Source organism: Sclerotinia sclerotiorum, genomic scaffold, assembly GCF_000146945.2.
Source record: "Sclerotinia sclerotiorum 1980 UF-70 scaffold_21 genomic scaffold, whole genome shotgun sequence".
Lineage (NCBI taxonomy): Eukaryota > Fungi > Ascomycota > Leotiomycetes > Helotiales > Sclerotiniaceae > Sclerotinia > Sclerotinia sclerotiorum.
This window is the reverse complement of record NW_001820815.1, coordinates 739,885-767,180: the sequence shown is the minus strand read 5'-3', so window position 1 is coordinate 767,180 and position 27,296 is coordinate 739,885. Positions and strand designations below refer to the sequence as shown.

General features: G+C 43.2%; 10 protein-coding genes across 10 annotated transcripts; 4 read left to right on the top strand and 6 right to left on the bottom strand.

Moving 5' to 3' along the window:
- Positions 1-504: 504 nt before the first annotated feature.
- On the top strand, positions 505-3,309 carry SS1G_12643 (hypothetical protein; the record flags this gene model as incomplete). Its single annotated transcript, XM_001586606.1, has 4 exons — positions 505-1,557; positions 1,710-2,763; positions 2,816-3,213; positions 3,262-3,309. The coding sequence occupies 4 exons, from the start codon at positions 505-507 to the stop codon at positions 3,307-3,309; spliced, it is 2,553 nt and encodes an 850-aa protein (XP_001586656.1).
- Positions 3,310-4,610: 1,301 nt separating this feature from the next.
- SS1G_12642 (hypothetical protein) lies at positions 4,611-6,447 on the top strand (the record flags this gene model as incomplete). The annotated part of the gene is made up of 2 exons (XM_001586605.1): positions 4,611-4,787; positions 4,861-6,447. 2 exons carry the CDS (start codon positions 4,611-4,613, stop codon positions 6,445-6,447), a joined length of 1,764 nt encoding a protein of 587 aa, XP_001586655.1.
- Positions 6,448-7,442: 995 nt separating this feature from the next.
- SS1G_12641 (hypothetical protein) lies at positions 7,443-8,441 on the bottom strand (the record flags this gene model as incomplete). The annotated part of the gene is made up of 2 exons (XM_001586604.1): positions 7,443-8,296; positions 8,351-8,441. 2 exons carry the CDS (start codon positions 8,439-8,441, stop codon positions 7,443-7,445), a joined length of 945 nt encoding a protein of 314 aa, XP_001586654.1.
- Positions 8,442-8,766: 325 nt separating this feature from the next.
- SS1G_12640 (hypothetical protein) lies at positions 8,767-9,677 on the top strand (the record flags this gene model as incomplete). Its single annotated transcript, XM_001586603.1, has 4 exons — positions 8,767-8,800; positions 8,893-8,971; positions 9,025-9,193; positions 9,258-9,677. 4 exons carry the CDS (start codon positions 8,767-8,769, stop codon positions 9,675-9,677), a joined length of 702 nt encoding a protein of 233 aa, XP_001586653.1.
- A 1,201-nt stretch (positions 9,678-10,878) lies between these two features.
- On the top strand, positions 10,879-16,100 carry SS1G_12639 (hypothetical protein; the record flags this gene model as incomplete). The annotated part of the gene is made up of 3 exons (XM_001586602.1): positions 10,879-13,899; positions 13,960-14,232; positions 14,283-16,100. 3 exons carry the CDS (start codon positions 10,879-10,881, stop codon positions 16,098-16,100), a joined length of 5,112 nt encoding a protein of 1,703 aa, XP_001586652.1.
- Positions 16,101-17,105: 1,005 nt separating this feature from the next.
- SS1G_12638 (predicted protein) lies at positions 17,106-18,781 on the bottom strand (the record flags this gene model as incomplete). Its single annotated transcript, XM_001586601.1, has 3 exons — positions 17,106-17,987; positions 18,043-18,234; positions 18,299-18,781. The coding sequence occupies 3 exons, from the start codon at positions 18,779-18,781 to the stop codon at positions 17,106-17,108; spliced, it is 1,557 nt and encodes a 518-aa protein (XP_001586651.1).
- A 1,233-nt stretch (positions 18,782-20,014) lies between these two features.
- SS1G_12637 (predicted protein) lies at positions 20,015-21,963 on the bottom strand (the record flags this gene model as incomplete). Its single annotated transcript, XM_001586600.1, has 3 exons — positions 20,015-21,196; positions 21,254-21,808; positions 21,892-21,963. 3 exons carry the CDS (start codon positions 21,961-21,963, stop codon positions 20,015-20,017), a joined length of 1,809 nt encoding a protein of 602 aa, XP_001586650.1.
- A 621-nt stretch (positions 21,964-22,584) lies between these two features.
- SS1G_12636 (predicted protein) lies at positions 22,585-24,028 on the bottom strand (the record flags this gene model as incomplete). Its single annotated transcript, XM_001586599.1, has 3 exons — positions 22,585-23,224; positions 23,555-23,781; positions 23,834-24,028. The coding sequence occupies 3 exons, from the start codon at positions 24,026-24,028 to the stop codon at positions 22,585-22,587; spliced, it is 1,062 nt and encodes a 353-aa protein (XP_001586649.1).
- A 659-nt stretch (positions 24,029-24,687) lies between these two features.
- SS1G_12635 (predicted protein) lies at positions 24,688-25,069 on the bottom strand (the record flags this gene model as incomplete). Its single annotated transcript, XM_001586598.1, has 2 exons — positions 24,688-24,739; positions 24,987-25,069. The coding sequence occupies 2 exons, from the start codon at positions 25,067-25,069 to the stop codon at positions 24,688-24,690; spliced, it is 135 nt and encodes a 44-aa protein (XP_001586648.1).
- Positions 25,070-25,433: 364 nt separating this feature from the next.
- Positions 25,434-26,659, bottom strand: SS1G_12634 (predicted protein; the record flags this gene model as incomplete). The annotated part of the gene is made up of 3 exons (XM_001586597.1): positions 25,434-26,150; positions 26,203-26,415; positions 26,474-26,659. 3 exons carry the CDS (start codon positions 26,657-26,659, stop codon positions 25,434-25,436), a joined length of 1,116 nt encoding a protein of 371 aa, XP_001586647.1.
- Positions 26,660-27,296: the final 637 nt, after the last annotated feature.

Genomic DNA, 27,296 nt, shown 5'->3' with positions numbered 1-27,296 from the left:
CTTTAATAGAATTACCAAAAAAGAAAGGGCATCAACAAGAACTCACGGTAACAGTGTGTTTTGCCTGGACGCGAGAGGGAAGATTGATCGACCTCCAACCAAATTTCTGGCCGCGGGCGACCTCCTTCTTCCATTCAGAAACCGAAACCTTTTCACAACCTCACGAAATTTTAAAAAGGTTAACCGTTAACTCGTCTTGACCTTTATCTTTTAAACCCACAACTCTCGTAATAATTGTTCATTTGTCTATCAACTCCATCAAAAACTTCTAGCTTTCTTTGAAGGTCCGTCAACTCCAACATCGCGCTTGTAGCCTATCAAGTACAGCCAGCCGTACCTACACATCGAAGTAGAAATTTATTTCAACCTGCTAACCTTCTATCCATCACAGTCTTTTCCATACTTACTCAATTAGAATCTACGTTGAGTTCGAACCTTTTTTTTTTGTAGATGGCAAATTAGCTGTTTGCTTTTCAACAACTCAAAATTAGCCAAGTTCACAGCATGGCCGCTCTCGTTCAAACACTACCACAACAGACAACCACGGTCACTATGCTTCAAACTCGACCTTCCTCTGCCTCTGGCACTCTACAACCTTCGCAGAACCAAGCTGCCTATCACCAGTACCCTGCCAACCCACAACAGCGAAATAACTTTCATGGCTTGAACAACAATATGGCAGCATCAAATTACCGCGGCCATAGTTCCATGGCCCCAATGGCACCATATGCATTCACCAGCACACCCGGTCTATCCATAGGAGGTCAACAACCACAAAACGGGTCTCAATCCAGGCCGGAACAACAGAGAACATCATCAGCCCCCATAGTTCCCACATTGCACGGCGGCTCAGGGAATCCTTCAAGTCGCTCACGCTACCCTGCTGCCTTGTCTGTGTCAACCACATCTTCGTCGTCATCATCAGAGCTTTCCCACAGATCAGGAACAAGGGATGATTCCGCCATCACCTCCACTGCTCGAGTTGCCACTCGAGCTTCTCGACCAAATTCCACCATCATCACGTCATATACTCAAGCTCCTGCTCCTCTGGGTTCACCAGCAAAACCTGCCCCTGACCGCTATCGCCGTCCAGCAGTTCGTCGTGCCGAGTCCTCGAACAGTAGTCAGGCCAGCGGCCCTAGCTCTTCCGTCTCATCCATGCCTAATGTCATGCAATTTTATGGCGCTAGTACACAAGCAACCAATACCCAGGCATACAACTTACAGATGCCGCAATCACCAAATCAACCAAGTGCAACGGCTGATGATATGCAATTAAATCAGCGTACCACCTCGGAACAAGCAAAGAGATATAGACGTCGGAGCATACACACAATCGATGCACACGATAATAGCAATACTAGTCCAAGTCCTGGATTTTTACAGCAGGGGTCAAAGCAAGCCGACAACGCTAGTGGTCGTATTGATCAGCAGCCTGAGCAACACCCCTTGCGTAGTTCACCAGTCGTAATGGTGCGCCCAGCAGCATCTCACAGCCGTAATGATAGTACCGACAGCTTGAAATCCACTCGCAGCGGTCATTCAAACCCAAACTCGGTAAGTCTTCAGGTTAATTTTTGTACCCAGTCCTTGCTCCCCCCCACTCATGGTTCACGGGACTTTATCGTGCATACGGCGTCACCGCAATTTAACCCTCACCAATCACATTAGTGTAGCACTAAAATTGGGAGCACACTAACCTGTTTCAGTCGGACAAGCGAGAAGCAACAAGTGCATCGATGGCATCTACCAGCCCCGCCCAATCTTCGACTCCTACCGTCGCAAACTCAAATACCTCCAATGGTAGAGACCAAGCGATTTCTAAGAATGATCAGCCACGACTTGTGAATATTCCAGTTCGTGCATCCTCAACCGATGCCGCGAAACGACTCTCCAGTCCTTCCCCTTTATCGAAGCCGGCGACGATGGGTATCGAATCCTCGGCATCTAAGTCTAAGGACTCGTTTGCCTCGGCGGTAAATGCGGCATTACAGCCAACACAATCCAAACCTACGTCTGGACAGGCTGCAACAAGCCCGAACGCTATCAGCCCTGCTGCACAGCATTTGGCTGCATTAAACGAAAAGGAAGGAAAGAAGAGTAAGACATCAAGATTAAGGAGGGCATTTTCTTTTGGGTCTGCTGCCGAGCTACGAAAGGCATCTGCAGAGACCCATGTCAGCAGGAGTGGCAATGATGTTTTGGATCGTTCCAAGTTACGAAGAGAAAAATACCAAAGTGAACAAGAAGCCGAGCAAGACAAGATTGCTCGGCGACAAGAAGCTGCAGGCATCGGATCTAACATCTACTCTGGCCAGGGCAATTTCTTCACTGGTTCAACCGACAATTTGTCTATATCCTCAACAGCCTCATCGGCTTCAGTCATGATTCGAAAGATGGGGAAAGGCATGAAGAAATCAACTAGATCTCTTGTTGGTCTTTTCAGACCAAAGTCTGTTATCGGTGTGCCCGCAGCTGATGCAGCTGTGCCTGAAGCCAGCCGAGCTCAGGTCTCGATGGTTAATGTTGAAGCCGAACGGGAGAAGGTCAATGTCAACGCCAATGCTGCTGATGCTGTTTCTGGTGGGACAGGATTCCCTAGATTGGAGAGGAATTCTCTCGACACTGCAGCTATCAGTTCAGTGGCCACCGATCGTCTGGGAAGTGCTAACACTGAGAGTTCTGGGCATAGAAGAAGTATTGTTGGTGGTGAGAAGGAGCGTGCTGAGGTCTTGGCCGCTGTCAAGAAGGGTATCCTCAAACGTGAGTTGCTCATAATTGATCTTGTCGTCTTTTACTGATTAAATTATCTTAGGCTCCGGTACAGGCTCTGGAAACTCATCACCAGTTATCCTTCCTGTCGATGGAAAAGCAGCAAACTTTAACTTGCCGCAAATTCCAAATGTTAACAATGACTCACCAAATTCTTCCACCCCTAGTACACCAAACGATGACCAAGTTCACAAGCAAGCAGTCAATTTAGGAGGGGAGGATTATTTCATGTCTGCGCTCAAATTCAAGGGAGATTCAAGAAGTGTTCCTGGAACACCTTCCGGTACTATCAAGAGGAACGCTACATTTAGTCCACGGATCCAATTCCACGACACTTGGCCAAGCCAAGAATACGATCGTAGAGGCGAAATTGCAACCTGCAATCGACTCACCCCGATGCTCGCTCAACAAATTAAGGAGGAGCTTAATACTTTCAAAATGGTATGTTATTCTTTCAAAAATCCTTGATTACATACTCACCAGGATTAGGAAATGGAGGTTCATGAGAATTCTAAGATCTACACACACTTCTTCTGATGAAACCACGATTATTCTATTTGTTTAAAACAAGTTACGACTTACAAAGTTCCTCTGCTATTGCAAGCAACTGTGTAGTCACAAACACACTCAAGACTATTAGGCGTTTAGCGGTCTTTCGCATTATTGGTGTCCAGGAGTTCATTCACATCTGAGCGATTTGGTCGAAAACAATATTATTTCATAGACTGGCGTCGGCCATCTTTTTTCGAGCATAAATGTTGAAGAAGATGAGGGAGGATATATTAGGGGGGTTACTTTTAGGGGCGACGGTAGAAATTTGGGAATGGAGAGATGTGTGTGAAGCTTTCCGAGGTTGTGAAAAAAAGAGAAGAGTTTCAATTGTTCTGATATGCTGGTAATTTGTTTCTCCTAGCTACCAAGGATGATGGTACAAACTCGTACTCAAAAAGTTTCGATCTCGGTTGGTTTCTACGGGTTTGTTTGATCTCTAGGGTTTTTGAGATCTGCACTTCGGTCAATGTCATGGTCTAATTTTCATTTTCTTCATTTGGTCGGTCTGGTCTACTTTATATTCGTCGTCACCTCATCGTCGTACTTCAGCGCCTGTTATTATGTTTGAGAAAGGAGGGAAATATGGGAGAGAAATGGGGATGGCATATTCTACGTAATCAAATGATACAATACAAGCAATGGTTGCCAATTCACACAAGTCTAGAATGTATTTGCAGGTGACTATGTAGTACGGAAACTAGACCCTGGGATCCGGAGTGTAGGGAGTGTAGAGTATCCATGAAATGCGAGGAAACTCGAAACAAATTTGTCTCCTTTTATTGTCTTAGTAGAGGTTCTAGATTTCCCAACGAGTCTGGAATGGAATTCTAGATCTTGAGTGCACAAATCAACAAACATAAAAGCTTGGATACAATCCTGATCATAGAAGAATCTGGATCGAGTTGATTGATCTATTTGACACTTGGCCTGTCCAAAGTCAAAGACTTTCTGCATGAAATATCGAGCTTTGATGTGGGTTCCATCCCATACTGTCTAGATGGTAGCTTCAGGGGGTAAATATCAATAAAGAAAAGATAATATAATAAAAATAATAAATAGGACGTAGCCTTGTCTCAATAGCCTCGTCTACTCCTTCTCCACCACGCTAAAACTCTTTTGAGAAATTAATTGAAATGAAAACAACCTCTTTTTTATACATTATTTACGCTTTGATCACTGTATCTTTGGTCGATACAATCTAAATAGTGGCTACTATCATAAATCGCATTCATTCAGGGCTGAGGGCTGGCACCCGCCAGTTTCTACCACTTCAAATTCGAAGAATCATGGCAGTCTCAAACGATTTGCCAGCTACTGAAGCAGTGAATTCAGAATCGATTGTGCATGAAAAGAGTGCAAATGGCTCTAGCAATACACCCAAGAAACTGCATGGCCGCGCCTTTTATGAAAGCATTGATAGTCCTAAATTCATTCTCGCGCCCATGGTAGATCAGTCTGAATTCGTAAGTTGGCGAACCATCCGTGATAATGCTTCTGCTCTTCTCTAGCCTTTCATACTAATTCGAATTTGCGCAGGCCTGGCGCATGCTGTCTCGCTCCTTCATGTCCCCAGAATCAAACAAATCCCTCTTGGCATACACACCCATGCTTCATGCGCGCATGTTCTCTGAAACTCCCAAGTTCCGCGATGCACATTTCCAGCCGATGAAAAGCTCGCTTGTTTCTCAGCTAGATTCGTCTTGTCCTATTCCAAAGGAGGATATATTTCTTGATGGGAATCCAGCTTTCGATCGACCTCTTTTCGTACAATTTTGCGCGAATGATGAGAAGGAATTACTCGAGGGAGCTAAATATGTGGCGCCTTTTTGCGATGCTGTAGATTTGAATTTGGGATGTCCTCAGGGTATCGCGAGGAGAGGAAAGTATGGGGCCTTCTTGCAGGAGGACCAAGGGCTCATTTATAAGTTGATTAATACGCTACATAAAGAATTGGATGTACCTGTTACGGCAAAGATTAGGATATTGGAAACGAGGGAGAAGACGTTGGAATATGCAAAGATGGTGGTGAGTGCTGGAGCAAGCATCTTGACGGTGCATGGAAGGACGAGGGAGATGAAGGGTCATAAAACGGGTTTGGCGGATTGGGCGGTATTGAGATTTTTGAGGGAGAGTTTACCGAAAGAAGTGGTTCTTTTTGCGAATGGAAATATTCTGTCAAGGGAGGATATTGATGAGTGTCTGAAAGTGACAGGTGCGGATGGGGTAATGAGTGCTGAAGGAAATTTATATGATCCGACGATCTTTTCGGATGCGCCGACTCTGAGGGAGGAAGGGAGAGAGTATTGGAGGAGTTTGGATGGGAAATTGGGAGGTTGGAGAATGGATGCTGTGTTGAGGAGATACATGGATATCATTTATAAATATGTTTTGCAGGTATCGCCGCCTGAGAGAAAACCTCTCTTCATATCCTCGGATCCGGAAGAAAAGCTTGAAGAGGTAGAGGAAGAGGAAGAGGGACCACCAAAAAAGAAACAAAAGGGAGAAAAGAAGGAGAGGACCACGAGTCCAAGTCTGGTCGCTATGCAACCGCATTGCTTCAAACTTCTTAGACCGCTGGTTTCAAAACATCATGATATTAGAGATGCATTAGCAAAGTGTAGAGCAGGGGATGTACAAGCTTTTGAAAACGTCCTACAAATGACGGAAAAGGTTGTCAAAGAGGGAATAATAGAATACGAGAGAACAAATGGCGAAAGTTATAGAGAAGAAGTCGAGAAAGCGGAAAAAGAAAGGGAGGAGAAAATGAAGGGTGGTGGGAAGGGTGCTAATGGGAGAGGAGGACAAGATGGAGATGGTGAGGGCAAAGGTAGTGAGAAAATTAAATTCGAGGAGAGCTCTCTCGATATGGTTAGGAGGTGTAAGAGGCCTTGGTGGGTGGTGCAGCCTTATGTTAGACCATTACCTATGGAAGCATTGGCGAAGGGAAGTTTGACGTTGAGTAGGAAAGAGAGGGGTGGGAAGGGGAAAGGAGATGCGGGGAAGGAAGTCAATGGTGCTGAGGAGGAAGGGAAGGTCGAGATGCAGATTGTGGGTAAGGAAGAGGGGAGTATGATAGAGAAGGAAATAGTGGAGGTTCCAAAGGATGGATTGGTTTGTGGATGATTTTCTCTTTTTATCTTTTTTACGTCGAGTTGAATTGATTAGACTAGACTTTATTAGATTGGCGTTATAGGGAATAGTATAGATAGTATATATGGTGTGGAAAATACACTCGAATACTAAATTTGGTAAATACATACCTGGGTATATATATAGATGATAGATCAATAGAATGGTAATGATATATTTATGGAAGAGATGGATGAATGGATGGATGGATCAAGTGCTGATCTCTCTTTCTTCCTCTGTTTTAAATATAATTATATTTATATCAATATATCAATATATCAATATCACATTGTAAGATGAGGGTTTTCTCGATTTATACAGTACTACTCTTCATTTTGTGAGTTCTACCAAATGTTTTTGGGAAGAAATGTAATAGGATGGGTGGAAGTAGGTGATTAAAGTAGATGATAGAAAATCATCAATAATGCTTAAAGACTCGGGAAGGAAGAAGGGAAGGGCGAGGGGGAGAGGGGGCTGGTGTATATTGTATGATATGATATGATGGGTTGGTTGTATGGATGTGTGAGTGAGTAGACGGATGGTGTAGAGTGAGATTATATGGAAAGTGGGATATGGAAGATGGGATTGGAGGATTGGGGAAAGGTAGAACTGTAGGGAGACAGAATTGGAAGAGTGTATATTAGAGGGAGGGGAGTATAGTTTTTGAAAGGAAAGGAAAGGGAAAGGAGTGGTATGGATGGCTACTAGACTAAAGCAACGTTTAGCTTGCGGGAACTAGTATTAGGATAATGTTGTGAAATACTATGGACAAAAGATGATGATTTGACGGCGCGGTGGGATGGATGCTTGATTAATCGGAGGGAGAAAAGGCTAAGGTAGTTCTGGGCGTTTCATTAGGTTGGTTGCTAACACTAGAATGAATCTAAATTTATGACATTCATTGATTTGATACGGCATATTACATAGGAAATATAAGTGAAGGGTTAACCTGCTTAAATCTGCCTTGACTTATCACATCCATAATCTTCTCAGAGTTTACTCAACCTCCCATCCTCCTCCTTCTTCGCACTATCCAATCTCGTCCCCTCATCATCCTGTTCCTCAACCGTCAAATCCGGAAACTTGGCCGGCATGATCCTCCTCGGTGTAGTCCCAGGCACTAAAGCATATTTACTAAAATCTGTCACTCCATCATGATCCCTCAAATAGTCCTCATCCAAAGTCAAAAGACCATTTACATCCTTAGATGGTGCCTTTAAGATCGACAAAATAGCATCAGAAAAAATGCTAGGATGTCTCAAATGCTCGTCGGGCGAGGAAAAATGAGCGGTCGCTGCAGACTCAATCGCAACCGCGGGCCACAGTCCCGTAACCGCCATTTCTTTGGCCTCTTCTCCCATTCTCGCAATATCCATTCCGAGTCCCTGTACTAAAACACTCATTCCTACTTTTCCCATAGCATATGCGGTTTTGCCCCGGAAAAATCGGGAGTAGATTGGGGGACATATAACTATTATCCTCGCTTTCCAATTTTGGGCTTTCCAATGCGGGACGCAAGATTGGATGGATGCGTAGAGACCATTAGGATTGACGGATTCCATTAACATGTAACGGGATAAGGGGGTGGTGAGCACGGAGGAATGGTATATGGCGCCGGAGTTGTAGACCAGTACGTCGATGCGTCCATAAGTTGAGATGACTTGGGAAACGAGAGAGGAGACATCGGCATGGTTGCGAACATCACATGGTATGGCAGTGGCTGTTCCCCCCGATTCAACGATTTCCCGACAGACGGTGGAGATGGTTGAGGCAGATGAATTGGGGTTAGGTGGGAAAGGATGAGTTGCGGAGGCATCGCTGGTGGATTTGGCGGATACGATCACTTGGGGTCTTTGTTAGTGCAGGCTATGAACGGATGAGATATATGTGTATGTACCTGCATATCCGTCCTTGGCGAGATCAATTGCAATTTGTCGTCCAATCCCTCGAGATGCGCCGATCACAAGTGCTACTTCTTTAAATGTCATGATGAATTGAGAATTTAGATGGAATGAGGATTAAGGTATCCGACCATTTGGATTAATATATATTAGAGAATACATATCTCGGACCTCGTGGAAGGGGAAGTTTAGTGATCAAATGTTTGTAGGGACACAAGAGGAGAGGAGAGGAGAAGCGTGCGCAATGATGCATGCATGATGTTTAGTGATCAGGATTTCCGGGTGTCGAGCTTTTGGAGCCGAGGTACACGGAAACTGGTCTCAAACCTTGATCCATTTCATTGTGTTTCGATATCTAGAAAAGCACGCCATTCTTTCAATTGATGCTAAAATTTTTAAAAGTAAACTCATCATGCCGGGCCACATAGATTGTTATCTCGATTGCTGTAAGTGCATCAAATCATTTATCTCCAGGAACTTGAACTTTCCCCACGTCCCCCGCATTCTACCACCCGGCTAACCCCTATCGATACCGAAGCTTCATTCTACAGCTACGCTGCAATAGCACATCTCCGAAAGAACCGAGAAGTTCTTCTTACTCATGATGTTACCGTGAAGTGAGTTTCCTACCTCTCTACTCTTCCAGATCCTATCTAAATCCAATCTCAAGTATCATTCCAGTCTTCCTCGGCGGCATAAACAACGGCTCGGGAAACAAACCGCCATGGAGTCTTCCTGCCAAAGCAAAGTATAGCAAATTCGATAGTGCTCGCACGATATCATATCATGGGCTTCCGGATCTTCAAGCTCCTGATTTCTTCCCGCCTGTGACACTTCTTGTATGTAATCAGTCATCTCTCGCCGGATACTGATTCGTAGCTAACACCTGATGTGAACACAAAGCCTCAAAGAGCACTCTGCTTCATCAAATCCCGTTATCCTGTCGAAACATTCGAGAAAACATTCTTGAGCATTTTCAATGCCCTTTGGGTTGCCCCTCACAAAAACATCACGATTCCTGACGAACTCCGGGAGTTCCTAAGTAAGCTAGGCTCGTTCGATGAGAAGCAGGTAGAGGAGATTATGGCAATGGCGGCGGAGAAAGAGTGGAAGGATAAGTTACTGGAGAATACAAAAGATGCGCTTGGGAAGGGTGCATTTGGGGCACCGTGGTTGTGGGTTAGGAATGGGGAGGGATTGGAGGAACCGTTTTTTGGGAGTGATAGGTTTCATTTTATTTGGAAGTTTTTAGGGGTTGACTTTAGGGATGTGGAGATTGTGGAAGGTGATAAGGGGGAAGGGAGGAAGAAGGCCAAGTTGTGAGGTGTATCTGTATAGATTGGGTTGGTGATTGTTGGGTATAATTGCTGTACATTGATGAGCACTGAACTGTGCTACTATTTAGAAGGATAGAACGGATATTGGTGTATTGAGAAACTGGAGTTTGAAAATTGCGTAGTACACTATCAGTGAAATATGTTGAAGACTGCTTCATGCTTTGCGACTCGTTGAAAAGGATCAAATAGTGATAATGCTTGTAAAACTTCAGTTTATGTTGATACTTCTAATGAACTACTGCAATAACATAGACACGAACATGGGTATATAAAATATCATTTCTATTGTTGTTCCAAAGAATTATGATGCTCAGGCCTCGTGACGCCGGGATGACCATCTATAATCACGTGACACCAAGCGACAGATACTCACGTGTTTCCCCATACTTTCCTATAAGGGGTCCAAAAGGTACCAGACTTTAATCGAGATAAGCTTTTGAGCCGCATGAGAACTATATAAGGTTGATAGTGAGTATCAAATTCTCTTTCCTTAAAAAAGCTCTTTCTTTTTCTCATGTCAATCATGGTTTATTTTCCATTTGATTTCGTCTTTCTTCGGAGATGTATATAAAACCTCACATAATCTCATTTTGAGACAATGGAGAAAAGTTTTCGATTCCATGCCTTCATCAATGTGATGATGTTGTTGATATGGTCGAATTGAAAAGTTTCAATTCATTTCAAAGGTTGGTCAAAAATGGATCAAAAAGATGACTTTCTTACTCAAAATGGTTATCGCCTAATCATTTAATTATGGGGTGGCGCTTTGTTAGCGTGACGGAGGACTAAGCGATCACCGGCAAACCCCAGGCAGAATCAAAAACGCGCCTAGTGAGAAATCAGCTTTCCATCCATATCAACATTGAATAGGTAAACACAGATAGAAACCAATTCATTCATCATAATTTCATGCGAATAACTTCTTCGCGGAAAGAAGAAGGAAAGAGGAAGAGAAAAAGGATTATTATCATTCGCTAATCTTATTATATTTACACTTCACTTCCAACAGAAAAGAGTATTTTGTTGTTCAACATTAACTGAACATCAATCGCTTTCCATATACAGCAGCGCGCGAAACTTATCAATGTTTTAAACAAACAGGTGAATTTCGACGAATCACCATCGCTTTAACATCTTCCTATACGGTCTTTGAACTTCGAAGCTACATATAACCCCCACTCCCCGCTATGCCAGCGAAGAACCGCAAATTGGAATTCTTCGACCCTAATAAATCCGACTCCAACGACGACGATTTCTCCCCTTCCGAAGTCGCTCCTCGAAAGACCCCTAGAAAGCCAAGGTCTCAATCGCAAAAGAAAGCAGGTTCGCGAAAAAAGAATAAATACAAGGATTCAGATATTGATGAGGATGATGAAAGCGTATCGGAGGAATCATTCATAGAAGAAGAATCCGAGGAAGAAGATTTCGAAATGAACGAGAAGACTGGAAGAGCTGTGCGGAAAGCTGCCAAGAAAGCTGTCACTTATGAAGAGGATAGTAATAGTGAGGTTGATTTGCTCCAGGAATCCGAGGAAGAGGTCCGTCCGAAGAAGTCAAATAAGCGAAGGCGCGTTGTAGACGACGGCGAGGACGAGGACGAAGATGAAGTCGAGGAGCCCACTTCGAAGCGAAACAAGACAGCGCAGAAACCAGCAGAAAAGAAAAAATTCATGGTGACACTTAAGATGCCAACCGGAAGTACACCCGCGCGAAGAACAAGAGCTGGTAGCGCCGCAAAAGCTCGAGCAAGCGCAGAGCCTACATCTGCTGGACTTAGAAGGAGCACTCGCGCGCGTACCGAGGAAGGTGAAGATTTTCCTTCATTATCAAACTCCGGCAGACATGTCATTCGGGCTTCGAGATCACCAGAGCCGATTGGTCGCGTGAGAGCCACTAGAGGAGCGAAGGGCCTCAAACAACCTGCTGCCTCTACTATCAAAGAAGAGGCACACGAGACGAGCTCATACGAAGACCCCCAACAAGACGCCGAAGGCGAAGACGATATTGTAATGCAGCCTGAGATAGTAGGAACAGATGATGGAGAGGAAGATAATACCGAGCCATTTGTACCTGTTCCCCCTGTTGATGCGCCGGCCGATGAAGATATGGTGGACGAACTCGCCGTTGATGAAGTGCCGACAGAAAAACCAGCCGGCCATGATGAGGATGACGACGATGAACCAGTCACAAGGACTCGCACAAGAGCCTCTAGGTCAAGTAACGCGGGCCAAATTACAGAAGAAGCAGTAGAGACAACCGAAACTTCAGCTACTGGTTCTCGACGCCTGAGAACTCGAGGTTCGAAGAGAAACAAAGATGATGGAAGTGATTTTACGCCTGAAGGCGAAGGTTCCGAGGAAGAGATGACTGCATCTGAAGCCTCGCCAAAGAAAGGCGGGGATGATGATGGCGAATATTCTAGCTCCTCTAGGCCTGGAAGGAATACAAGGCGAGCAAAGTCCAAGAGCACTTCTCGAAGACGTGGTAATGTATCAGACGACGAAGATGAGTTGGACCCGGAAGAATTGGCAGATGAGCTTCAAGAGCTCAGGCCATCTCGACGACGCAATCGCGAACCGGAAATCACGTACGAGCCAAAAGGCCGTCGTGAACGGAAGCAAGTCGACTACAAAATTATGCCAATGGACCAGATATACGCTCAAGATGACGACGTAGAAGACCCAGCACCGAGTCCATCCCGTAGAGGTCGTGGCGGTCGTGGGCCGGCAAGCAAACCATGGGAACACAATTTACATGCCACATATGGTCCGTTTGGAGGTGGACTTGGACCACCTCCGCTTATTAATGGTCCTTGGGGTAATGGTGCTACTGGTGGTGTTGATTCGGACGATAGCGACGACGAGAACATGCAACGTCCAGCTGTTACCGGTGTTGGTATGACACCTACCTCTGCCACTATGGGAAGGCCTGGTTTGCTTCCACCTATGCCACAAGCAAATCAACTTGATCAAACGCCAATCGGAATCGGTGCGCAGGTAGGAAAAGTCAAAAGTCAGAAAGCCCTCGCAGATGCAGACCCTCTCGGCGTTGACAAAAATGTTGATTTTACCAAAGTCGGTGGACTTGATGGTCACATTGAACAGCTCAAAGAGATGGTACAAATGCCTCTATTGTATCCCGAACTTTTCCAAAAGTTTAACGTGACACCCCCACGTGGTGTGTTATTCCATGGTCCACCAGGTACTGGTAAAACCCTTTTAGCCAGGGCCCTGGCAGCCACTGTTGGTACAGGTGGTCGCAAAGTCACCTTCTATATGCGAAAAGGTGCTGATGCTCTAAGTAAATGGGTTGGTGAGGCCGAGAGACAGCTTCGATTGTTATTTGAAGAGGCGAGGAACACCCAGCCAAGTATCATCTTCTTCGATGAGATTGACGGTCTTGCTCCTGTCCGATCGAGCAAGCAAGAGCAAATTCATGCTTCTATTGTTTCCACGCTCTTGGCACTCATGGATGGTATGGATGGTCGAGGGCAAGTCATTGTCATTGGAGCAACAAACAGACCCGACAACATTGATCCAGCATTGAGAAGACCCGGTCGATTTGATCGAGAATTTTACTTTCCATTGCCTGATATTGAAGGTCGAAAATCAATCATCAACATTCATACTAAGGATTGGGGTATTGATGATTCGTTCAAGACTTCTCTGGCTCAAGTTACCAAGGGATATGGTGGTGCTGATCTTCGTGCTCTATGTACACAAGCTGCCCTCAATTCTATTCAGCGTTCATATCCTCAAATATATTCTTCTAATGACAAGCTTCTTGTGGATTCTTCGAAAATTAAGGTTACGGCCAAGGACTTCATGATATCGGTCAAGAAGATTGTACCATCATCTGAACGTTCAACTTCTTCCGGAGCCAAACCATTACCAAAGAGTGTGGAGCCTCTACTTCGAGAACAACTCAGCGCAATCGAAGAGATTGTTGATAATCTAATTCCCATCAAGAAGAAGACAACCGCATTGGAAGAAGCAATGTATGAACAATATGACGATGATGATCAAGGATTTGCTCGAGAACAAATGCAGCAAGAGTTTGAAAAATCACGAGTGTTTCGCCCAAGATTACTCATTGACGGCGAGCCTGGCATGGGTCAAGGATACCTCGGCGGTGCCTTGTTGAATCACTTCGAGGGATTACATGTCCAGAGTTTCGATCTTCCGACTATATATTTAGATTCTACTAGGGTTTGTATTCCCTCCAAACCTTATTTATTTTTCTTGGATCATGTACTGATGTGAAATTAGTCGCCGGAGACAGCTATCGTTCAATTGTTTGCCGAAGTCAAACGCCATAAGCCAAGCGTTATTTACCTTCCAGAAATTGACACTTGGTATCGTACACTTCCAGAGAATGTGATAACTACGTTTCTTGGACTTCTCAATGCTATTCCCCCTACAGACCCTGTTTTAGTGCTCGGCATAACAAATGTCGGCCCGGATAAAGTAAATCCGCAAATGTTGCGCAATATATTTGGGTTTTCAAAACGAAACCACTTCACCATCAATCGACCGTCAAGGGTAAGCATCATTCTACTACTGTATGTTTGGAGATATTAAACGAGTCTTAGAAATCGCGAGAGGAATTCTTCCAGAGCATTATTTCGTACTGCCGAAAAGCACCAACCGAGTTTCCTGACCCAGCCAATCGTAAGAAGCGTAAGCTAGAACCGCTTGAGCTGGCTCCACCACCGCCGCCGCCAAAAGGACCTTCCAAAGAGGAAATTAAGGCAAGATTATTGGCTGATCGCCATATATTGAATCTCTTGAAAGTGCAGATTCAGCCCATCATGGATCAGATCCATAGAAGGTATAGAAAGTTCCGACAACCAATTCTTCCACAAAATCAGATCCAATACCTCTTGGACGAAAAGGATCCAAATTTTGTCCGTCCAGATGTACCTCAGTTCCGACCATTTGAATTGGCTGTTGACAGAAAAGGAGTGCAATGTCTTCGTGAAACTGCGACCGGGAAGATCTGTTACAATCTAGATACCACAATAATCGAGGAACGGCTAGTCAATGGTTTCTACGCTCGACCAAAAGACTTCGTGTTCGATATCAAAACTCTTGTTAGAGATGCCAAAGCTTTTGGTGATAAAGATCGACAGCTCAGGGCCAAGGAAATTCTTGCTAATGTTGAAGTTGATCTTTACGCGATGGAATTTGATCCTAAGTTTGCTGATTGCGAAAACTTATATCAACGACAATTACAACGGGCTAAGGAAGCAGAGGAAGCAAGTAGGAAGAAGGGTCGAGAGCTAGAACTTGGGATAGATTTAGTGCATTCAGATATCTTCTCTGAAGAAACGAGCTCGAGAGCAATAAACTTAAGCCAAGCTATTCCTGGTCGACGCCCGGTCTCTGATGTTCCAGCTTTCCAAACCCCTAGCGCTCCGCTCTCCAACGGTCACTCAATAGTTTCAAGCTCTCAGCAGCCTACAGTCAATGGATCTTCTGTACCGTCCAGAGCAAGCGGTGAAGATATTATGATAAGCGGGACAAACGACAATGCTTCCGATTATTCCCAGGGCTCTCCTGCTCTTCCTCGTCAGCAATGGCCACCCAAGATATCAATGGCTCCTTCGAGCAGCTCAAACCGTGCCACTGGGTTCAACTCTCAGAGATCTGCTTTCCAGGAGATTTCACATGACGCATCTCTAAATGCATTGATCAACAACGCTTCGCCAACAACTTCCGGAAAGAAAACATCAGAGACAACGACCTCTAAGAGGGCCTCGAGTAATTGGAGTACACAAGCTACGAACGGTACTCGTCCAGGTGCTTCAAGTCCGATAGACGGGCAAAGACCAGACGCTGACCTTCCGGAAACGCAGCGGCTGTCACAGAATTTAAGCACGCAAACCACAAATGTGGCCGAGGGAGAGAAAAGTAGCGGCGAGGAGTGGCTTCATTCACAAGCACATGCTCTTGCACGCGGTCACCTTGGATTTCCATCCCAGACACCTAGCACACACAATTCACAAGAAAGGCCACCTGTACCACACTTTGATGCTCCCTCACGGCCATCTGCATTCAAGCCTTCTCAGAGTAGCGGCGCGGCTGATGACTCGCTAATTGAAGCCAACTATACGCAGTCATCTTCGCCAAAGGAATACATCATGACAGAATACTATGCAATTGAACTATTAGAAAAATTCACAGATGGATCAAGCGGTTGTTCGATTGAACAATTGGAACAAATTTACCGTGAGTTAATGGACTATATATGGAAGATGAGAGGAGAGTGGAACAGGAATCAAATTTGCGTTAGATTGACTGGTGTTTTCAATGAAACCATATTGGATATCGAGGCAATGCAAAAGGTTTCAAAACCGAGTCAGGAAGACCACCCGGAATCACTTCGCTCGACTCAGGAGTCATCGTAGTCGCATTGTCTTGAGGTATTGGAAATAATGGAGGCTGGATCAGGGATTGAGCACGGCGCTAGACAGGGTTTTTTCATTACAAATTGGCTTGATTACTGATATCGTGTGGAAATGTATTTTATCGCATAGCCTAAAGAAAGCATGGGCTCGATCGTGTGTGTCTATTAATCTGGTATGATTAGACGATTTTTATGTTTAAGAGTGCTTGATGTTATATTTCCTCATGATTAGCTGTGAGTTTACGAGTATGCGGTCCGTTTGGTGAAACAAATCAAAAAAGTAGAAATAAAATAAGGTATTACATCGGCAGGGTTCCTAATTTCTTGCTGTGAAATGAACTATCAATTACAGGAAGTGCTAAGTGGATGATGTATGTATTCGGTGATCATGAAATATGTTAATAAGTCTGACTCTGTCTACGGAAGTTGTTTTCTCTTTACCGCTTCCTCGTTATCTTCCTATTCGTATTGAATGGTTAAATGATGTGATTTGTAGTGATCTCATAGTCTTGTAATAATATAAATGATTTAAATAAAATAAATAATTATAGAATTAGATCGAAGATTTTATATAAAGATAAAGTTTATTGTTCGATAATTTCTATTTTAATCTTATTTAAAATAAATTATAGATAAGTCTTTCTCGTATATTTTGTCTATATATCCTGGAATGTCGATTGGATATCCAAATTCTATGTAAAAAGATATGGTTTTGAAATATCTAGGATGTTTATTCCGGAACTCGTTGGTCAGTCTGGTGCGCCGGAAATCTTTTTCTGGGTTGTTATCGGAAGGTCCTGAATGCTGGAGTTGAGACCGCTTTAGTTGTAAAGGCTTTTGAGGCTAGCCAAAATGTGGAATAAGTGAGGCGAGTAATATTCTGAATGGGGTTTGAAGCGTCGGGGGAAATGGTGCGAGGGGGAAAATCTATCATAGCCATCGTCGAATAGCAAACTCGAAGTTTGTTCTGGGTTCAATCGATCTTATCTAAGCCCAACAATACCACTTAGGCTCGAACAAGTTGAGCTTTCTGATGAGCAATGGTTTCTCGAACAATCTCCTCCATCGCTTTTTGATCGGCCTTAGCTTGTTTGTCGGAATTAAGATGGTTTACCAGAGATCTGTGTCGATCAGTCCATAGAGATACACCGTTAGTTGACAACAGACGTCTGTACTGCAAGAAAATTCTTTCAAAAGAAGTCTCGAAGTCTTTATCATTTTTGCTATTACTGTTGTAAATTGTCTTGAAGTAGCACCTATACATAGTAGCATGCATGTTGAGGGGTTCGAGAAGAATCGATGGTGGATAGCCTTTGGAGAATAGAAAGAGTGTTTTACATTCTTCCGGCGTGATGCGATAGGATTTCAAAAAGTCATTGTAGCGTTCACCTCCAACGTTCCAGCCAGCACGATTGGGATCGACCATGAAAAGTGCAAAGTCCGCGGCAATATCTCCTCGATGACAAGTTTCGTTACGAAGATCAATCACTTCCTTACTTGCTGGACCTCTGCCTTCAATCTCACGGATCGCACCGCCGTGGTGAATGCGCCGTCCAGAGTGATGAAATCCGTGCCGAACACGAGAACAGAATTGTGCCGTCACCCTATAATATGGAAGATAGGGTTCAATTATCTCTGATTCTTGCTTGACTGCGGCGGTGGTGCTATTTGATTGAGGGGGACAGGCTTTGTATTGCTCCAGGGCTGCCTCAGCTCGGGCTTGAGCTTTTTGTGCGGCATCAAGTTTGATTTGCAGGGAAGCATTTTCCTCGAGGATCCGTGCAACGTTGCTAGCGTCATCTTTGCTTTGGGCTGGCTTGATATTGCTTGGGGGAGACGTGCTCATAGTCGGGATGTCAAGGACCATGGAAATTTCGAGCTTGATGGCCTAATCGAAGTTAAGTTTGGGTCTCTTGTAAAAATGGGGCTGTACCGGGACGGACCTCAAACTCCTTTCTTAGCTGTTCTTTCTTAGCAGTAGCTTGTTCTCTTAGAGAAGCTGTAAATTTTACGATGTGCTCATCTGTATCAGACATAGAGAATACTCTCAATTCCTGGAGAGGATAATTGGCACCCAGTTCGTCATTGATCTTTTGAATCAGATCATTATTCTTCTTGGTGTTTTCATTGATTTCCTGCCGATGTTTGTTAGTAATTGACCTAGGCTGTCGACTGTAAAGGAAGAAATCTGTTACTTACACGAAATACTTCGGAAAGGTTCTCAAATTTTTCAATGAGAATTCTTTTCTCGTCGAAGACGCGAGTCTCAATACTACGCTCGACTCGTTCTTCAGAAAAGCCGATGAGTTCAAGCCTTAGCTTTTCGAAGCTCTCAACAAGGTCTTTGAGGGATTTGGGATTTTTATCATCAGAACTGTTGGCTGATGCTTCAATAGCTGTGGAGGTAAAGGGCTTTGTGACATGCTTCAATTCTTCAGATGATTCCTCCGCGCTTAATGAAACTCCATTGTCGCTGAGATGTGGTTGACGACTAGCAGAAACTAGTGGAATTGTATCTGGTTGGATATTCGGAACTTGTGATAATGCTGATGATTGTTCATCAACTTTTCTAGATGAAGCCTTCTCGACTTGACCGGTCAGTTCATTTTTGGGGAGGGTGGATGTGGTTTGAAGGGTGAGCGAGGCAGGGTAGGTATCGAATATTATGGTATCGTCCCCCATATTGAGATCGTTTGAATGAATGCTAGATTCCAGACGATGTTTAGGGAGGGTAGGAGGCTTAAAGTGCGAAAATGAGATCCGTCTTTTGATGTTTGATGTCGTGACCTGGGGGACCTTACCTGGATATAGTCTCACAATCAGCTGCCCCACTTTTGGCTTACCCGTCTTTTGAACCACCCCTCTTTTGGACCATGTCAAAAAATCATACCGCTTTGAGCAATTAACTCTAATGAATAATAAAAATATCACGAGATAATATAATGAAGAAGGATTTTTTAGAAATTAGGAAACAGATAATATATATCATTTAACAGAATGTTACGAGGTTTGCCGTCTAGATCACGTGGAAGTGCTCTAGGCTCTCGAGGTGGTTTATAACTAGGCGTCAAGCAGGGACTTAAAGTAATGACAATAATGCAATTCGTAACTAATAGTAGAGTATACTAAATGATTGATCTTGAGCACGAAGCTCTATACAAAGGGAATCCATCTTGATTATATAGACCTTCGTATTCCAATATTGAAGCGATGGAGCTGGGGAGCGAGATTCGAATCTCGCTCCTTCGCTCCCTCGCTCCCTCACAAGACTATCCATGTGATCCTATAACACGTGATAATAGTTTATAATGTTACAACGTAACATAATTATTAATTATTAAAACGAAAAGATTGAATAATAATACTATTAAAATTGACTCAAAAGTGGAGCAGCTGACTCAGATCGTTAGATTGACGAAGGATTATTAAATAATAAAAGACTTTGTTCTCATACTTAGATATACATTAGTATAATAAGATAAAAAAAATTTATTCTTTAGAAGTAGCATTTATCCTATGAGTCCTCAATCTCTGCTCTTCTTTCATTTCCCTGATGAAATAGAAATGACAAAAACTAGACCCAAACACCATATTAATACCAGAAAAAAACACACCCGTTTGCCCTCAAAACAACAGCTTTGAGAGTTTTAAGATGATAACTCCATAGATCCCATAATCATGCAGATTGTTAAAAGGAATGACCTTACACAGGGAATAGTGGGAAGCTGATAGGGCAGAACTGAGGCTATATTGGCCTTTTATATGAATCACCCATTGTCTTAGTTCTACAGAGAGCTTCTCAATCTAGTCCTAATAGGACTAGTGTCCTGTGCACGTGCTACGCAGGAACCATTCACTTTAACACAGATTAATATTTTTTTCGATTAGAACCCGATTCGCTTAATTATGAGCCGATTAGTGCATGGCATCCCTCTGCATATCTTTAATCTCCTGCACAATCCTAACCATCTCATTAAACACTTCAAACTGGTTAGACCCAACCGCATCATCGAAAATTTTACCTTTATCCACAGTGTTATCTGCATCAATTGCTTCGAATTCAATCAAGCACTGAGCAAATTGATTACGAAACAGAGCATCACGGTTCCTGGAAAGTGTCTTTTCCGTAAAAGAACCACATTCCACAAGAATAGCATGCATGTTAAACATCTCATCGAGTCTTTCAGATACCGTATACAAGCGACGATATTCACCAACAGAAACTCCATAAATAATGCGAAACATCTCGTGGCTGATGACGGGACTGCTCACAACCCCTTCCCCAGATAGAGCAATCGAGGCAAAGTGTGCATTGATGTGACCTCCGTTTGTGGCGAGATTCCCAGCACGAACAATGTCCTCGTTAAATCGAAGATGGCTATTGTCCAAAAATGTGTAAATACCATCTCGTTTGACTCTTTTCATATTTTCGGCACTTCTTGCTAAAATCGGAAGTCCAGTTTCTTCGGCCACAATAAAAAGATGAGCTTTTTCTTTCTCTGCCTTGGCTAAATTGTGTACTAGTTGTCCACGGGTGTCATAAGATTCGTTCAAAGCGGTCTTATACTCTCTGAGCGTTTCTTGACCAGTAAAAAGTTCAGAAGCAAGCCGTTCAATGGTGGCTTTTGTGCCGAGCCGGAAGCGATCAAATTTGCCTTTCCATTTTCGAATTTTTTCCGAGGTAGTTTGGATTTCTAGTTTCAGGCGTCTATTCTCTTCGATTGGGGAGAAGTCATTATCTTCCTCTGTTTGGTTTTCACTGTATTCCTCTCTTTGATTTTCTTCTTCGATTGCCGCGAAGTCATTATCTTCCTCTGTTTGGTTTTCTTGCCCAAATCGATGGTCTAGTACATTCGAGGATTCTTCTCCACTATCTGTAACCCAGGAGATATCCCGATGCTCTATGTTATTTTCGACAGGATACTCATCGAAGCTGATTTCTCCTTCCTCCTGGTGATTTTCATCCTCTCCTAGATGACTATCTGGTACAATCGAATCCTCATCACTGTCCTGTGGAATTGAAGAGGCGGGTCGAAGCGGAACGTAGCCTTCAACATGATCATCCTTCGAAATCTCCAATTTTTGTTTTTGGATATCCTACACAAAAAGTGTGTGATTAGTATATTTTAAAACATAAGAAGACTACATGCTTACCTCTTTTGCTAATAGAAGCTGAGTTTTTGTATCCTGCGCAATGGAGCGTTTAGTCATAATATACATTTCCTTACGCATCAATAGGTTACTATCTCGACTAGCTTGATCAGGATGCTCAATCGACTCGTCCACTTTCCCCATCATGGCAAACAATAGCTCAGCTCGCATCTGGACTTTATCATCCCGAAGGTTGAACAATTCCCGATCAATTAGGGCTTCCTTTGCAATGAGATTCTCGAGAATAGTCTCCTGTGTATCGGGCACAGCAGAAGATTCTCGAATCCTCAATTCTACTCTAGAATTTAGCTCTTCCAAAGTTTTTTGATCATCTTTGATTGTACAGTGAAGATTATGTACTTGAGCCCGTAGTTCTTCTACCTCTGTTTTCATTCTCTCTTCGGAAGATATCTTGCTCTCTAGTTCTGATTTGGTTCGTTCATGTTTGTTGATTAGGACAGAGATGGCATTTTTGGATTCTTCGCTGATATGTGATAGTGGTTTCTCCGTACCGGAATTTTGGCGATTTATGTTTTGGCTGAGGAGGGCAAGTGGTTTCTGTGGTAAAGAAAATGGGGTTAGCATTGATGGGTTGCGACTTGATAATATACCTTGTCTTTGTTAGACTTGATACTACTTACCCTAATGTCTTCATTAATTGAAAATTTCCTGCTCCTGCCTTTCTTATTGGTAGATGTTCCCAGGGAGGCCATGATTTCGGAGTGTGTCGTGATGGTTGGTGTTTGAAATCTCGATATGGATATGCCGATATCAAAGTGTTGCTATCCAGTTTCCGATGTCGAAGATCCTGTGACGAAGAAAATTCAATTTTACTCTATAGACGACTCAATGTTTAAATACCCGGGAAATATATAGTCTACTGCTGCTTGATACTTAATCGTTGTCAAGTACGGCAGTTACATGGCTGTATTTCGACCGTACTTGGTAATTTCTTCATGATGACCTCGATGTTATAGGCCGTATATTGAAGTGAAATAATAGTCAAGAGAAGGAGATTAGATTTTTAAGTATAGTAAGGAAGGGTTATATACGTACAAGTTGGGATAATTTGACAGTGTTATGGTTATGTTCAATAGGATTGCATGTCATGGGAATATATCAACAATAATTAACATCATTATTGATTGCATGTTCATGTTATTCGTGTTTAATTTTGCTAGTTATTTTGATGGAGACCTGAAATTTATGATGTCCCTAAGCAGCTGCTACGAGATCTTTTGCTCCGTTTCATGTTTTGCACCTGCAAGATTGACTGTATGTGATCTGGATTCGACCCATACGTCTCGACACACTGAACAGAGCTATCTCATTGTTTAAGAGGCGGTACTGGACCCACTATCGTCTTCGAGAAAGTGAGCTTGCCTTCGCTGCCTTTCCAACCACGTGATATGCTTTGAAATGCTTCTCATCTGAATGAGCGTTCTTCCAACTATTGCATCATTGTCGAATTGCTTTTGTGCGTTGGCTGCTGATCCTAGCTCTTTGAGGTATCTCTGGTACACGGTTTCACACTGCTCTCGAAGACGTTCGAACCACGAATCCTTAATCAGATCATGTGTAAGTTTACTGAACGACAAACAGTGTGCCATTGAGCCCCTCAAGTTCGCAATCTCGGTGTTCTTTGAATCGAAACTGTACTTGTCTTCAGCTCCCTGTGCTACCTCCAAAGGTGTAACTCCGTAGATAGTCTTGAAAAGTTCGCTATAATTCTTGAACTGATCGCTGGAGTCTGTCTGTATCAAAAAGGCACGGATTCGAACATTGCCACTATGCACAGCAGCAGATCCTCGATCAATTGCGTCAACATTCGTGGATCCACGGTCTGGGATGGTAGTATAACTTCCAAAGTCATTGCGGCGCGTGGATAAGTTGAAGAAACGTAGACTGGTGGCCATGACAAGAGCACTGTAGTCACAGGTCGTACAGCTTAGGCGCTTCAATTTGGACTCAATACTCTTGTTATCTTAGATAATGCTCGATCGAGCAACTAATAGCGCATGTCTTTCCTTCCTCATGTTCTCCAGTTGATTCGTGATGCTATTATTTTCAGTAACCAGAGAATCGTTCTCGTTCTGAAGTCTTTGCAACCCTTCTTTGATCCTAAGGAGTTTGAAAGAGGAAATCTTATTAGAGGTAAGACTTGCTGATATAGTATCGCAGATAGAAGTTACGTTATGGTTGCCCTTAGAATGGCCTTCAGTGTCCTAGTCGGAGCGGCGGATACTTTTGATGCTCTTCAAAATTTCCTGTGTGGTCATCCATCAATTCAGCAGCCACTCATACCTAGCATATAGTGATTGGAAATGATACTTCCATACCTTTCTCTGCTCAACAGTCGCGTCAGTATCTCGGATTGTGGAGCCATTGATCTGCGTCTTCATGTATTCCTCCCACGCACTGTCAATATTTTGATGATCAGCTTCAGTGCCCAGAATCACCTCAATGCCACCTTGAGACACTTTGACTGGGCTCAAGAGCTTGTTCCAATCACTAAAGATACCGTTAAGGTTCTTTGCAATAATCAGTACTCTGTTCAAGTAAAGCAAACGTGGCGGATCTTACCTCTCGGAATTGATTGATGCCTTTGTAGTAGTTTTTCTTCTCGGCGGCGACAATATTAAGCTTCGCCTTGTGATTGTAGAAGGCTCGAAGATGATTGATATCGAGATCCGCAAGCTTGCTGTATAATTCAGAGAGTTGTCTAATTTCATCCTCTACAGGCGGCGAAGCCTCTGCGACCGGGCCGAGGACCGTCATTGTGACTTTGCGTTGGAAGAAGATTGTCGAGGGTGATTGTAATTATTTTTCTCAAGACGGTCGAGGGTGATAGTTGATAAGGACTCCAAGATTTATTAAGCTAGATTTAGGTATTCTTGATATTTCAGCTTTGTATTGAAGGCGAATGTACACCACGCTTGAGGACCGAAAGGAAGACTACCGTCCTGTCTTCTGTGTTTCTCTCGTCAGTTACCTACATAAATGCTATACCGATCGCATCCCTGGATAAAATGGTATGAAGATATCAGATAAATCTTAGAATGTGATGCTGTCTAAAAGCCATATCCAATATTTGGTCCATCGATTATCCACCTTCCCTCCACTCTGCCCATTTTATCTACGATCTTGGCTATTGATACCAAAGTCCTTTCCACCTCAGAGTCTGCATAACAACATTTGTTAATCGTGCTTTCAAGGGCATTAGTTGCAGTCTAGCACTGTCGCTGACTTTATTATCATGAGAAAGAGTTTAGTGCCATTGGTAGAAATATGTTAACAAGTGCAATACCCATCCATAGAAGTGCAAAAATGACGTCAAATACTTACCATGAATTCACAGAAAATATACATTAGAAAGAAGATATTTCTCTAAAAAAAAAAAATTAACCTTGTTGTGTACAACTATTCATCTGAATTTTTCAATTTTGACCGTCCCACATCTTGCACTTCCTATCATTGAATGGCACTTGGCTGTAGTTTATTCTCAGTATAATTAGACAAATTAGCTGGAGCACCACCCGTCCTGTAGAAAAGAAAGCTCGCCCTCTATGTGGAATACTAGCTGGCACAGTTTATGCACCCAAATCACATTATTCCAACCCCCAACCTCGTAAAATTACTGCTAACCACCCTTTCCATACGAATGTACATATATCCAACAGCGTTTCCAATCCCAAAAATCAACTCTCCACTCTACCATTACTCAGCTCAAATATACATTCCATTAATCCCACCACTCATAAATGAATGACTACCATCAACCTTGCTTCTCTCCACAAGCGCATCACAGATTTCACGCATAGAATTACAGGCTTCAATAATTTCCGAATCATTGCTGAAATTTTTCGCAGCCTGGAGAACTGTAGAAGATCTCTGTATTGCACACTCGAACTCTGATTCACAGTACTCCGCAAGAGTTGAGAATCTGTCATCTGCATCTTTATCGGGAGTATGTTGGGTAAAGCATCCTAGATGTGCCATTTTTCCTCTCAAGTTCGCTATCCCTGTTATTTTAGATTGCGGCGCAAACCTGTCGTTACAGCCTTGTTTTACGTTGTCTAGTACAACGCCATAGATATTTTGGAATGTTTGTTCGAACTTTGCACGGTGATTGGAGTTGATGATAAGTAATGCCGCATCAGCTCGGACATTTCTTCCATGTGGACTACTTCCCCGAATACCCATTTCCCGAAGAGCCGAAGTTGATATCGAGTCCTGGGCCACTGGGAGAGATTATGTTGTGATGCGAGCGGTGTTGAATGACGTGATATTCGTGCGCCTTGGAAGTGCGGAGAAATCCAAGATGAGACTGGATTCCGATATCTCTAAGAATGTCGTGCGGCTCCCTGTTACTCTTCATCTGCGCCAAAGAATTGGATAAACTTTTGATCTCCTCCTTCAGATCGCCATTGGTATCATCGAAAGTCACTTTACGTACCGGGTTCCACCATGGTTGCGTCTGCGCCTGCACCTTTGCAGATTCAAGCGCAGTTTCGAGCCTCTTGTTTCCTCCGGCGTATCTTCTGTTGGTTCGAACATGTTCATCTCTATTCTTCGCAATCAGTTTTATCAGATTCTGCGTCGACTTCAAAGAACCAAAGATCTCCGCATTATCCTGAACAAGTTTGAACTTTTCATATTCGAGGGTTCTGTAGTTCTCCGTAAGGTCTTCGAGCTGTCTCTTTACTGTACTCAGCCGTTCCAGAAGCTGAGAGTTCTCATTCTCAAGTCTCTTGTCCGGTGATGAGTGGCAAGAGAATGTATGGTAGACGACGTGCTCGAGAGCTGTATGAGGATTGCAGGCTGATTCATCGAAGCAGGAGTCAAATTGTTTTTCACTTGAACTAAAACCAAGAATGTGATTCATTTTTCTCAAGATGTCCTGTATATGCCATCAGTAGGGAATGACTAGCAAAAATGTAAATGAAACTCACAACCATACGTGCACTAAACTCCTCTTGATTCCGCTTCCATTCGGCAATCTCTCGCTTCTTACTTTCATTGTATCTAAATCCATTGTGCATAGCAAGAGCCTTCTGTACTTCCTTTGCACTTGTTTTAGGACCAATCTTAATTGACCGCCTTTTGCCGTGCTCAAGTGCCTTGAATTTAGCCGGCTCTAGAAGAGTGCTATTTTCTGCGGCACTCTGCACCAAACATCAGCCATGAATTTCTAAATTGAGAAAAAGCAATTGAATAATTTACATTGATGAGAGTTTTCCATCTCCCAAAGCTTGCATGTTTCTCATTGGAGATAGTCTCAAATCTCTTCTTCGAATGATAGAGGTTTCCGAGCAAAATCGTCTCATTCTTTTCATATTGTTCGTTCAGTTCAGCAAGCTTAGCTTTATCTTTCTCAAACTCTTTTTTCCACTGTCTTTCGGATGTCATGATCTCGAAAATGACTAAATCAATTGTGAGATTTCCATAACGGCTCAAGTGTGTGTAATTTGGAAATGGCAGGAACAGATCAAAGAAAACTACTGGATTCGATAGATTGAGGTCTTGGGGAGTTGCAATTGTTTGTCAGAGGGTTTCCAGGATGAGCACTGGACAACTTAGGTCCGAGCTCCAGGCTTGTTGAGCGAAAGGATTAATTATTTTAGGCCTTTAACAAGATACGAAGAATTATTTGATAGTGTTTTGAGTTTTTATACTCCAGAAGTTAGGATCACTAGATATGGACACTCTATTGAACCCACCGGGTATATAAGAATTATTTACACCTCAGATTTGTATTTTAACTTTGCGTCATTCCGACTTGTAGTTTATTATTAGGTAAAAGGCTTATCCTAACCCTCTACTGCTTATTAGTATACATGCCAATAAGGCTGCATTCGCTACTCTCTAGTAAAACCCCGGATACATTCACATCATTACTCCTAGCTTACTTCATTAACCAATTACTAAGAGATATTGTTGGGTTTCTTGAGACTAGAAAGAGCATCAGATTGAATTGATTGATTCTCTAGCTAAGCAGTTAAGCTGCGAGCATATATTCAAAAAATGAAGGAATAGGTTGGGTATT